The following is a 13,102-nucleotide window of genomic DNA, read 5'->3' as shown; positions in this document are numbered from 1 at the left end:
CAGAATGTATGATCATCCTATTACATATGAGGAACTATTACAGTCAGGAATTCTTTACATGAGGGACCCCCCATGAGACATGTTTAAGCAGAATACAAAAACATTAAATGAATTATTTATAGCATTCAGGCGATAATGTAGCTGTAAGCAAATGGCATTTTAAAGTGCTTAATACAATAGACAGTTACAATAAAAAACAATTACTACATCTCCTATGAAGACATTTTCATATGATGCCATCTAGCTTTCACTGCATTACTAGTATTAATCATTGTCTGTATGTAGTAAGTCTCCACTAAGGAATGCAGGATAGATATAACATAAATAATATGGGCATGAATTGTTACAGATATTAGTTGTTTTACTAATGATTGAGGAAGCATAGGAAGGTTCACATACATCCTCAGCAACATGCCACAAGAGTGCCTGGTTAGACTCAAACCTGAAGTACACCAATTTTACATCAGACATTATAAACAACGCTACTGTTTTTGCTACTTGTAGAAATCACAGTAATTGACAGGGAAACACAAATACTAAATGCTCATTAGCACAGAGTCACAATCATATTTATTGTGGGCTTCCTCCAGGTCACATTAAACATAAAACAATATAAAATGATTTAAGAACATCACAGACATAAAAAAAAAAACTAAAAAAAAACAATTTGAACCCAAATGAATTAGTGCCAGTATATAAAATTTCTAAGAAAAGGAAAGGAATCTTTTTTTTTTTTTTTTTTAAATGACAATAATAATAGAAAGTTGATTGAACAGTAACACCTTAAACTGGTGTAACATGATGACAAAACACTTAACTATACATCCATGAGCTATACACACTTCATCCTGTAGAGGGTCAAAGTGGGCTGGAGTCTAACCCAGCAGACACTGTGGGGGGGAGGCAGCTTCCTCCCTAGACGGGTCTCCAACCCAACACAGGCCTACACAAAGAGTCAGACAGCCATGCCCGCTCACACTAAGACTTACGGGCGAATTATAATCACCAGTTACCCTCACATGCATGTTTTCGTCTGTGGCAGGAAGCCAGAGCAGCCACAGAAAGCCACATATGCAAACTACACAGAGGAATGCCCCGGCCGAGCAGCAGAGTGAACCACTGGGCCACCCAAAACAGGAACAACTTAAGGGATGTTACACAGAGCTGTGAAAGAGCGTGGTAAAAGCTGAATGAGCAGTTTTAACAATGCGGAAAAATTTAGATTTAACTTAACTGTAGTTTTGAGCTAAGATAGACGAGGAAGAATTTAAATTTTCAGGGAACATCCAGCAGATTTTTCTGCTTCAGGAAGCTAAACAGATATTTAGTTAACATTTAGTAGCAAATGGCAAAAAAAAAAAAAAAAAAAAGGAGGGGAAAGTGGAAACAGAAGCTGCAAGTATGCAAAATGATGCTCTCGTGATTGCAACGCGAGGCGAGAACTGAGTGGACTGAACTGTTGAGGCCTCGCTGGTTAAATTCACACGTTACAGGATACAAATGAAGCATAGTATGAAACAAGACAAGAAATACAAAAGGACTATGTGCTGATATGTACATGGCATGATGGATAGATGTAAACCAATTGTAAGACACACATGTGTAATTGTGTTTTAAATTTATGACGACTAACAGTGCTATATTGTGTTATTGCACTTGTGGAGCTCTAAAGGGAATCGTGTTACATGATGTTGTTGCATCAGTATTTCAACCATATACTACTTATAACTCTGCTACATACATACGAATACGTTCCACTCTGCTGCATTCATTTAGCAGCAGGTCACATTTCAGATCAAGATCATACAAAATGTAGGATTGTCTTCTAAAAAATTAACATTATTATAGGTGACGCTGCCTCCACCTCGATGAACTGCAGCATAAAACTATTATAACTGGCACAAAGAGGGATCACTGAGTCATTTGTATTTTTTTGTGTGATTTTGTCTGTGTACATTACTTGTCATAACACAACTAAGCCTGTTTCTGTTAACATTTAATCCATTAATCATCCAAGTAAGACATGACAATAAGCTCGATTCTAAGTGGCTCAGTGGTTGGAATCAGTCCAACCTGTTGTCTTCCTGCCACGACATGTCAAAGGCTATTTTTATATTACGTTATTGCTACTTTAAATTAATCAAAAGGTCTAGTTTTTTTCAACAAGCCAAATCTAAATAAAGCACAGCGCGTGACAGGTGACAGTGTTTTTCGGTAGCTGCAGTGTCGAAGTCGCCTCCGCTCTCTTTGTCTTTGTGTCTGTGGGAAACTGTGGTAATCGAAGGCTAAGCAAACACCTTTGAAATCCTGAACCAATATTTAACTGGGGCCATCATAGCCCCAGGATTACTGTATTGATCACTGGGCGATGCTTCTTCATGAGATAGCGGACAGCAGTGCACACTGTACCTTGCTCAGTGGACCGATCAGCTGATGAGGCCTCGTTCGGTTCTGTCAACATCACGCTGGTTTTGAACTAGACGGAGCGCACCTTATCAATCACTTGGCTGATTGTTAGTTTAATTTGAAAGTTACAAAATGACATCCTGTTGGCTCAAAGATACAAAAGCATTTCCTCATAGGTATTTCTCTTGAGTCAGGCTTTCTCAGCAGATTTCCACGGCAGGGACCGGTTTGGGCTCCCTGGTGGGTTCCCATGCTCTGTGTTTCCTGTGCAGATCAGTGAGCTGAGCTGAGCTGAGCTGATCCCTCTGATGCTCTTCTCCCCCAATTCTTTGCAGATACCCACAACCGGGAGAGTAGAACACCCTGGTGAGTGGCCAAAAAAAAAAAAAAACAGCTCGTATCTCAATCCTGCTGATAGAAACAAACACACACACCACTGCCGCCTGCTCCCCGACTGATGGACAGCTGACAAAGCAAAGACGTCTCCCAGGGAGCCGCCATGAAAACGGTTTCCTGAAGGGTGGCAGCATCTGGCGACTGCTGCAAATTCATAACGAACGCAATCATTGCTAACAAATGGGCAAACGAGCACATGGTGGATGTGGCGCTCATCTGTACTCATCTGTGTTGGCTTTCTCTCACATTCACGCTGACCCTCGCCCCTGTAGGTGTTGTAGGTCCAGAACCCCTAAGCCATAAATCCTATTAGTGAAGGATTCTCTGAAGCATTATAAGTCGTTTTCCCAATTTTAATTGTTTGCATTATCGTTTGCTACCTGAGAGATATCAATCCCCATTTGTGCATATTTGTTCATTGTTTATTTGCCAAAGCTGTTTGATAAAAAAGTCTTATTTTAAGCAAAAACTTCACAAAACTCAAAAATCTAGCAACAGGTGTGTTCGACTTTACATATTTTATCTCTTGTGTTTCTAGATCAGAAGTTCAGATTGAATGTTTAAGCTGTGACAGAAAGCAACAGCTTAAAGCCACACTGTTCCCGTGTTGTGTCGCCTCTCTCCCTATCACCTCGCGCTCATGCGTTATAGCAGATTGAAAATGGCAGGGCCAGCCTGAGAGACGGAAGTTCAGACCCCTCGGTCAGAGGTCGCGTCACTCTCTGCTCGGGGGGAAACTGTGTGTCCTGATCATCGCTATGTGTTGTTTCACACGTCCACTATTACATTTGTTTCATTCAGTTCAGCTGCCTTCCTTTCTTTCAAGCATGCGATGCTGCATTTGAGGGTACGCTCGGTGTTTGTCTCCGGCTGTGGTCTGTGGTTGCTCATGTGAATCTCGTGCCCGTAGTTATCTTTTGAACATAGAGCACACCTGTGATTAAAGACAAACAGTAAAGCGCTGTACAGCAGGGCAAAGACTAAGGGTTGCAGTGGTACTCTTACGTAATTTAAACGTGAATTTACTCGAGAGCTGACCCAAGATCTTTGCTTCTCTCGGTTGAACTTAATTTTCAGGTTGCGCATCACATTATCTTCATTTGCTGCCTTCTCTAGCGATGCCCTCTTTTATCTCTGCTCCTGAACAAGCGAATCAATGTGTGACACCTGCTGAGCTTTTAAACAAATATGATTTTCACGCATTTTACTTCAGTTTTACGGGATTATTTTTTACATGTGGGTGTGAACTTCTGCAAACTTCTGTGAATTACTGCATGACAGCGTGAAGAAAAAAGTCCAAATGAGAGTCACTGCATTGTGGCTTTATTAAGTTGAATCTAAATTGGTTGTCCTAATTATATTTTTGCATTACCTTTGAATATACTGAATGAGCCTTAGTCACTAACACCAGCAAATTGCAGAACCTCCAAAGAGCCGCAGGGCAAAAGCTTTGGTATGCCGGACCTTTTGTTGGTGAGAGGGTTTTGCTGCATGCCAGGCAGAGCAATCCAGCCAGCCCACAGGGGTCATCAGAGGAGAGAGGAGTTTTGATTATGATCATTATTTGGTAAATAAGATGTCAACAAGGTGTTTCCTTGACACTTTATTGAGTAAAAGGAGGAAGGTGCAGAAATGAACGCCCCCTTCTCAATGGGACCTCTAATCTCCCCTTTCATGTCTCTTCTCGTCTGAAGGGTTTCAGCCTCGGCTGCCATGTGCTAGTCTGCCTGGGCCTGGCGCTCCTTACTTGCAGGTGGGGTGAGTATCCTGGCAAGCATGTGTTTATAAAACCCACTTGTTTGGGCACAATACTTGAACTAACTTCTTTTGAGCGAACAGTGTGAATCTGTGCAAAGCCTTTTCCCAAAGTCCTTTAGAAGGCGACAGCCCATTGAGAGTAGAGAAGAAGGGATTACCTTCCTCGACAGTGGTGCATTTCCGAGAGAGCTGATTAGCTCTGCATTCATTGTTAAATCGAGCAAAGGAAGGCCCTAGAGGAGTGAAAGGATCCAAATAGGTGGGCCCAGAAATAAAACAGCCACAGGAAGCCTTGCACAGGCAGCCCAAAGTTTTCCCAACATTTCTTTCCCCCACTCCTAAGGAGGTGCGGCGTGAAAAAGAAGATTAGCATACAAAATTAGAGGCGGGATGATTTTTAAGGGCAACTTGCCTCATGCCCTCCACCCCCAAGGCCCTACTCTGTCTGGACAAAGTTAATTAAACTAGTATTAAACAGTGAAGAAACTTCCAAGCGCTCAGGAGTTAGGGGGCTCTTTGAGGATTACCATGATGAGGGAGAGAACGGGAGGTATTTGTTGAGGCGAAATTGAGAAAGGCGTGATGGAAGGAAGAGTACGCTGGAAGGTTGTCTATTCTTGTTTGTTTGCCCCAGAGTATCCTAACCCCAGTGGGAGCAACGCGAAGACTACGGTGGTGTTTACTCCAAACCATGAGGTATTACTGTCACAAAGAGCGTGTTAAAGAAGGACGGGAACTTTCTTCAGGCTGAATGATATACACGACTGAAGGATTTATTATTCTTTCATTTTAATAGAAAACAAAACAAAAAAAACAAAGGCAACTAAGAATAAAGCAAAACTAGGAAATGCTGTGCAATAAATTAACAATGTACAGTACAAAGTGCTTCATTTTATGTACAATTAAATACATCAGGAGGGCAGCAAGGGTCAGGGTGAGCCGTGATGGGAGAGCAAACTGTACCCAAATATTTCTTTGTAAAAATGAATTTAAAATTTAACACTGATAGTTGAAATGTACAAAGATGGCTAGGATACAACCTGATCAATCCTTGAAAATGTTGAGTTTTAAAAGTTTCATACGCCAATAGCCACATCATCCAGTCAAGTCTTTCCAAGGTTTTTGTGTCTGCATGAAAATAAATAAACAACGTTCTGGAGGATTTTGCTGTCAGAGGAAACCTTTTCAAACACCCAGTGATTTTTCAAAAATGCTGTAAAAAATATAAAAATATATCTTAAATACATTTATACCAAAAAAATTCTACAAAACTTGTAAAAAACCGCCCCTTCTCATCTCTATCATGTAACTTTGTGCACATCCCCCCCTTGTCATTAACTTTTAATACAAAAAGGACACAGAAGATGGTCTGAAATTACATTTTTTTTGCTAAGTTTTCACCCCAAACACACACTAACTGGTCATGCATGCAGAGTCTGTGTGTGGACAGGAGCTGCAGTGGCACAAATATGGTGACGGCACACGGGGGAAGTGATGAGAATGCTCAGTGTTTCTTTCTCATTCTGAGGTTCTTTCTGCGGTTGCTGGCGCTCTCGTTTCTTCCCCTCTGACCTCCTCTCTTCACACAAAAGTACTTGGTCACTGTCTTCCTGCACTGCTCGCACTTCACCGCGCAGCACCAGTGGAATTTACAATTGCAGCTCGACACCATCTCGGCTTTGCGCTCCTCCACAGCCAGCCCGCACTCTCCGCATAGTCTCTTGCAGCTGCGTTTTTCCCATTTGCTCAAGTTCTTGCCCTTCTTCAGGCACTCGCGGCCCTCTGTGCCCGGTAACCCCAGGGTGCGGTTCTCCAGGCAGTAATCGGGGGAGTCTTCGAGGTGGACCAGCTCCTTGCGAGAGATGGAGCTGAAGGTCTCGGCGATGGCCCCCCGGCTGGCTGCGCTGTTCCCAGCGCCTCGCAGAAGATCCACTTTCAGAGCTCTGTGGTACTTCTCCTTCAAGTAGTTCCCCACCTCCCTGAACTCCGGCAGCTGCAGCCAGCAGGTTTGAGTCGTGCAGCTTCCCGACACCCCGTGGCACTTGCATGTCCTCTGCATGGTCCCCTTTACAGCCTGGAGACACAGAAAGGGAAGATTCACTTTACATTGTACCGTGTTGGAGAATATTGTGATTTACTCATAGGAAAAGCAACGTACGAAATATAAACTGACTGTGCTTATGTGTCAACACACAGGTAGGTATAACTGTGCGTACAAACGTGTAAAATCTCCATTGTCTCTTGATTGATGTGTTGTCAAATTAACCGATTGTATTCTCAATTTTCTCCAGTCAAGTAAAAAAAGGGAATGAATGCACTGAAAGGAAGTTTCTTTGTCGCCCCTCAGTGTCTCCTGACTTTACCCGACACAAAACAGCTGCCGGTTGAAAAGGGGCGTTTTCTTTCCGCGAGGAGGGGATGAACTTTCTGTTGAGGTGAGGCTGAATCAAAGTTTCACATCGAGTCCTATTGTCCCCCCCAGAATAAATAGGAGTATTTATTTAGCATGTTCATTATCAACATGTTTTCCAGAGTGAGAAGACCCAATGGAGAGTCCCATTGAGTGGCGAAATGAAAAAGAAGTTTTTCTCTCTTTCTATCCCCATTTTTTTCTGTTACAATGATGCTCCAGGTGCCATGGGGATCCCAGGGCCCAACAGGGGGGAGCAAAGGCACCGTAAACAAAGAGCACTTCAGCTGCATGCCTGTGGTCCCCTCAGACTCCCCCGGGGCCAAACAAAGACCAACATAAATGTGGGATCCTTATTGCAAGAATAAAACTAAACACTTATTTTAAAAAGCAGAATAATACAGAATGCTGTGCAATGTCTGGCTCCCCAGGATCTCTAATTAAGCTTGCACCAGTGATCCTGAGATTCTTGAGTTGAGGTATTGTCATAAGGAGCATTCAGCACGGGTAAATAGGCCCTTCTGGTACACCGAACACACTGTTATTATTGGGGACGAGTGGCACCTCACTTATAGCAGCGTGAAAGGGATGCTTGGGTGGCACACTCAGTGTAATTCTGAGCAGGGAAAAATGATTCAAAAGGTGCTTTACACTCTGCAATCAGTTGGAGGGCCATGAGAGATTCTCAAAATTTCAACCGAGTTGCCACCCACTTTAAATACTGTATGGCTCAAATTAACGTTGTATAATCGTACTACATCTCATACTAAGGGCTCTCACTTCCAAATTGATCAAGAGAGCACCTACTGTACCTTGCGCCCGGCCTCGTTATTATGAAGATTCATAGCCGCTCGTGCGTCCTGCCCAGTCTCCAGCGCATCCACAAACTGTTTGGAGATGGCCTCGCCGAAGCCGACATTGTCACTGCAGCCGCCCCAGAGCCAACCGTGACCACCTAGGAGCAAAGGAACAATGTTGGGAAGTCCTACAAAAGAAGTACAAATGCTTCTTTTACACATCATCCAATATTTATGCACAAATACGTGCATTTTTCTGACCTCGTTGTCCGTTCCTGCTGTCATCACAGCCACAGTTGTCAAAGTCTCCAAGGCTGCAGTTCCTGGTTAAGGTGTACATGACCCCGGCAGAGCTGATGGCGTGGACGAACGCCGTCTCTCGATTTGCTGTCGGCAGAGAGACTCATTAAATGAACACGATCTCGTCCCATCATGCAAATTACTCTATTAAATATATATACATCACATTACAATCTCCGCCCCTTGGTAAACTAAATTAATTGCAAACGTATTGGTCAACATTCCATATTCTGTTCTGTTACCATGACACCAGTTTTTATTACACTTATAAACTATGCCTAAGTGAAGCAGATTTTTGTATTATTTGTAGTTTTGACTCTTTGTCCCTGTGAATCTCAGTCTATTGCTTTCATAAGCTGCAGATAGAGGCACTGATTCTGTGGGGATGTTTTGAAATGGATTAGCGTGTTTGTTCTGCCTCTAGCAACTGTAACTATCCCCGAGGGTGATGAATCTTTTGACTGAGCAAACATTTCTATTTCACAAAGGAATAAAACCCTCCCCACTAGCACAGAACCTTGAGACAAACAGAAACACAGGGCGACAAAACACTTTTTTAAACACCTTTGAAAATCCATTGGCCGTGTTTCCCATTCGGGGCTGGGACGTCGCCCCGGTTGCTGCGTAGAGATGTTTGAGATGGTGTTAAGGCTTTCTGCTCGCTGGACTTACCACTGCGCAGGCTGCTGTGTGTGGACAGCTGCAGGGCTCTCTCGGGGCAGTTCCAGCGATCCCATGCAAACTGGTATTTGCACTCCTCGATGCCACTCTGAGCTCCGGCCGCCACGCTGCTGGAGTAGATCAGGTATGCCTGCAGCAGCAGTAGGGATACGGTATGATATAAACCCAAAAAACTACGTGCAGGCATCTCACATCATTTGCATTTGTGATTTCAAGAACTGTGTGTGCTTTTAAAGTATCTTGTATGATTTCATAACATGTAAATACACTTTAGATTATTGAATTTAGCACTGACTTTGAGGAAGATTTGCCTGATGCAAGATATTTAAGTGGTTGCATTGTATCTAATGAATCCAACCTAATGAGTAGCATATAAATTACATTAATGAATCATTTCAGACAGATACCAAAGAGTCACTAGTTTGATTCAACAGAGGCTGGAAATTGTTCCGATGTTGATAATTTTTGCAAGTAGATCCAACAAGCCATCAGAGTACTTCAGAGAATTTCTAAAACAAGTCTGACTTTAGTCAAACCAGGAATACTTTTGTGAACCAGCCTCTTTAACATCTATATATTTTCACTGTTGACCAATACGTAACCTAATTTATTACAGATGTTTCAAAACGTGGGAAGAGCAGATAAAAAGTCCTCAATGTTTGGGAGGTTTCAGATCATGATGTTTTGTCAGTTTCGCAACAAAAAAAAAGTGTGAACTGAGTCAAACTGACCTCAGACACAAACTTTTTTAAACTCTGTCAGCCGCAGTGAATGTGGAGCTTTGTCGGACCAGTACACTCTGTCCTTGGCTTTCGCCTGTTGCTCTGCTGCTTGTTCAGACTGTGTGAATGATAATATAACTAATATGTTTCAAGTGGCCTTCAGGGAGATGGAGTACCACCTCTTTCACAGGGGTCTGGCTCTCTAATGATGACCACCCACTACAGCAATGCCTGCCCTTGCCTCTTAACACATTCAACCCACGGATACACAGAGCCTCTGAATAAGGTCAAGTGTACGGAGGGGGGGTAAAAAAAAAAGAAATCACAAAAGGCCAAGAATATCACTGATATAGTGCCATTGTTGCATACAGACAGGTACCATAGCTTGTGCATACACTTGAGTTGAGATACCGACAAGGACCACGGTTTCTCTCCCTCTCTCTTTTGGGAAAAGGAGAAGAGAAAAGATCAAAAGAAAGTTGGCTTACCTTGGGTCCAGTCATCAAGAAATTATTCACTGACCTGGAAAAGGAGACAGCTTATTCACTCGGGGAAGCTCAGTGTCCTTCGCAAATTCCTCTGCTAACATCTCTCATTAGTGCACTTAGTAACATGTTAAACTGTGACACCAGTGGGCATCCAAACCCTAAGGGAACCATACTGCTGGAAAGTTTTAGAAATGAAAGAGCTGAGGCAACTCAAATCTCATTCTATTAGTCATTTTTATAATGCTGCTATAAATTTGGGTAATCCATGTACAAATGTCCTCAAGCATGCCATTATAAATGTTAGTAAATCATTAATAAATGGTTTAAATGCATCATGGCTGCAGTTTTAAGCGTTAAGCTCGATGGTTTTGGTCCAGATTTTGGTTCATTTTGATCATCTGCAGCCCTTTTTTTTGTTTATAAGATATTAAAAAGAAACTTTCACCAAAGTTTTCTTTATAAATGGGTTAAAACAAATCTATGAAGCAGCTGTAAATGTTTAATAAAACTCTGATAAGGTCATTAATCACACTTTATAATCCCTTTTAAAAAGGGTATCTTATCAGAAAGTGGCACTGTTGTAAAAAAATGAAATATATGCAGGAAAAAAACAAGTGTTTAATGTCTATCTACCTCTGTGTGTTCAATCAAGCAACATTAAGCCTTTTGAATATTCATCTAACGATTCATGAGAAAATGTACCAAAATTGCGAATGAAAATGAAACTCACCAGCAGCAGTACGACCTCATGTGAGCCAGGAGGATGAAAATGTAATAGAAAACCTCCCAGTGCACGAACATCCTGACAGGTGAGCTCGTCCAAAGCCTGCAGACGCTGTAACGATGGAGAGGAGACTGAGCTACCAGCACATGAAACTTCACCAGGGGCTTCCAGGATTCAAGGAGGGGGCTCTGAAATGGAGCTGCTCTCGTCCCAACAAGAGATTATCTGCTTAATTAAAGATTTTCCCCCTTCTTACCCTCTTGGCCAATCAGAAGTATTGCAGCAAGGAGAGACTGAGATGATCAAAAAAGGCACCCTGGGCCTTCAGGGCCGGGCAACGGTGGGCTCCCTGCCTCCATTCAAGAGCAAAGGAAGATCCGTTTAATCCTATAGGAAAAGTGTAACACTGATCCCCTGAATTTCTGCTCGGGAAAAAGGGTTTATTTAGGATATCAAACACGCAGCTGATTGTCAGGGATTAGTGGGAGATAGGCCCGTGGAAGACGAATTGTTAGTTTGATAGATAAAAAGGCCGCCTCTTACTGTTTGTTCTTGAAGTAATTCGTGGATTCACAATTGATTGAATCAGCGTCTATCACACTGGAGCACAGGGACGATCACTCAGAGGGTCAAACTGCAGCGCTGAATCACAAATTCGGTCATATTTGAAAGAGGAACTATTCTATTTATAACATTCTGCAAAGGAACGAGCTGCAGGTGCGTGCGTAAAACGTGTCCATTCCCGTTGCGCACAAGAGACGCGCAGTTGAATTGGTTCGAGCTGCAGGTGATGCGAGCGTTTCGTGGTGTTTTATGTTCGCATTTTTCCAGAGTTTTAAAATTCACCACGGGATGATTTTAATTGGTTTAGGAGCCCGGAGGGTTGAACAGAGACAGTTTCTCAGAGTGATGATCCCCCTCCAGCAGAAAATAAAAGGTGGATTGGGACACAGCGAAGGCCCGTAGCTATTGATTATATAGCCGTAGAGACATTTGCATCACTAATCCAGACGGTCCTTTCCTAACACTGCATGAAGGGTTGTTCCCTTAATAACCCCGTCTGACCCTTAGGTCCCTTTCCTTTAGCGCAGGCAGGCCTTTTGCAATCTTCTTGTGTGCAAATTAGGATTAGAGGAAGAAAAAAAAAGTGATTTGGAAGGAGGGGGAACTTCTGAGGGATGTTTTTGGATTAAGATTTAAAGAGAAATGACAAGTAAAAGTAGGAAAGCATCACCAAAAGGGACATTGGGTGAATAAGTCATTGCCTCAGAGCCACAGTGTACAATAATTGTTGCCAGCATGTGCTCTAAATCTGGGGAAATTTTTTGTACCCAACATAATATGCATGTGTTAAACTTTGAGTTAATTTATCTGAATCATTTCAATCAACCTGACTCAGATTTGATTCTTCTGAAAAAAAAAAAAGGTCAGCAGCAGCACCTTCCTCTCAGTTGGACACGCTCATCGAGCTACAACTGTGTGACCACAGTGAACTGTCTGAGCTGCAACACTGAGGTGTTACATGCAGCCAGAGGATGGCCTGACAGTCAGCAGCCAATGGACAGAGGGCTGATGTCACTGCTGGGGCCACAGAGATCAGCAGCAATGACACCACTTTCAGTACATTTGGACTCAGACAGGTGGCCGCAACCCCAGACTCCAGAATTTAGATTTTCTTCCTAATATAAATTAATTGCTACAAGCAAATCACATTTAGAGCTTTTACACAGAGCAAGGGAGTAATGCACTGTGGTGATTCATTCACTTGCTATAATGTAACTCTCCAACAGAGGGAGCAAGTGCAAAAAATCCTTAAATGGGTGAAAGTTCTTGGTGGCATGAAACCTCCTTATTGACCCCAGAATGGAATTTTTTGTCTTTTTGTTTGCCCACTAAATACTGCAGGGATACATCAGCAGGAATGTTAAATGATGACTGGGCATTTTTAAAGTCAACCCATGTTACATTGCCACAGGGATAACAAAAAGGATCAACATATCTGTTTTTAAGTACACATGAGGCTGCAAAACATGAAATGCTTCACATAGAAAAATCTGCCCTACCTGTAACCTCAAGGAATGTTCAAACCATATCTGCAGATCATGAAAAAAATGTAGAGGTGGCGACACACGTGCAGCATTCTTTTGTACGACTACATCACCGGCTCATGTAGGTGAGACACATGTGCCAAGAATAAACAACAGAAGTGGATCTTTATCAGCTCAGGCATGTAGACAGGAGACAACGCTTTCAATTTACAAGTACAAGATGTCTGAAAACATGTGGGACCGAAGCTGGAACTGCAGTAACTCACCCGCGAGATGGAAGAAGATAAAGCATTCAGAGATAGTTAACTCCTGTTGGTTAACTTATGGGATCAGTATGTAAATGCATGTGCTGCATGCATTGTACGACTGTCA

General features: G+C 42.6%; 1 protein-coding gene across 1 annotated transcript; it reads right to left on the bottom strand.

Moving 5' to 3' along the window:
- Positions 1–6,064: 6,064 nt before the first annotated feature.
- wnt8b (wingless-type MMTV integration site family, member 8b) lies at positions 6,065–10,759 on the bottom strand. Its single transcript, XM_008278824.1, has 6 exons — positions 10,689–10,759; positions 9,959–9,992; positions 8,740–8,878; positions 8,029–8,154; positions 7,783–7,925; positions 6,065–6,634 (listed from the first exon to the last, which is right to left on the bottom strand). The coding sequence occupies exons 1-6, from the start codon at positions 10,757–10,759 to the stop codon at positions 6,065–6,067; spliced, it is 1,083 nt and encodes a 360-aa protein (XP_008277046.1).
- Positions 10,760–13,102: the final 2,343 nt, after the last annotated feature.

This window comes from Stegastes partitus, unplaced genomic scaffold, assembly GCF_000690725.1.
Source record: "Stegastes partitus isolate 25-593 unplaced genomic scaffold, Stegastes_partitus-1.0.2 Scaffold133, whole genome shotgun sequence".
Classification (NCBI taxonomy): Eukaryota; Metazoa; Chordata; class Actinopteri; family Pomacentridae; genus Stegastes; species Stegastes partitus.
Note: the sequence above shows the minus strand (reverse complement) of the source record. Positions and strands in the feature narration are given on the sequence as shown.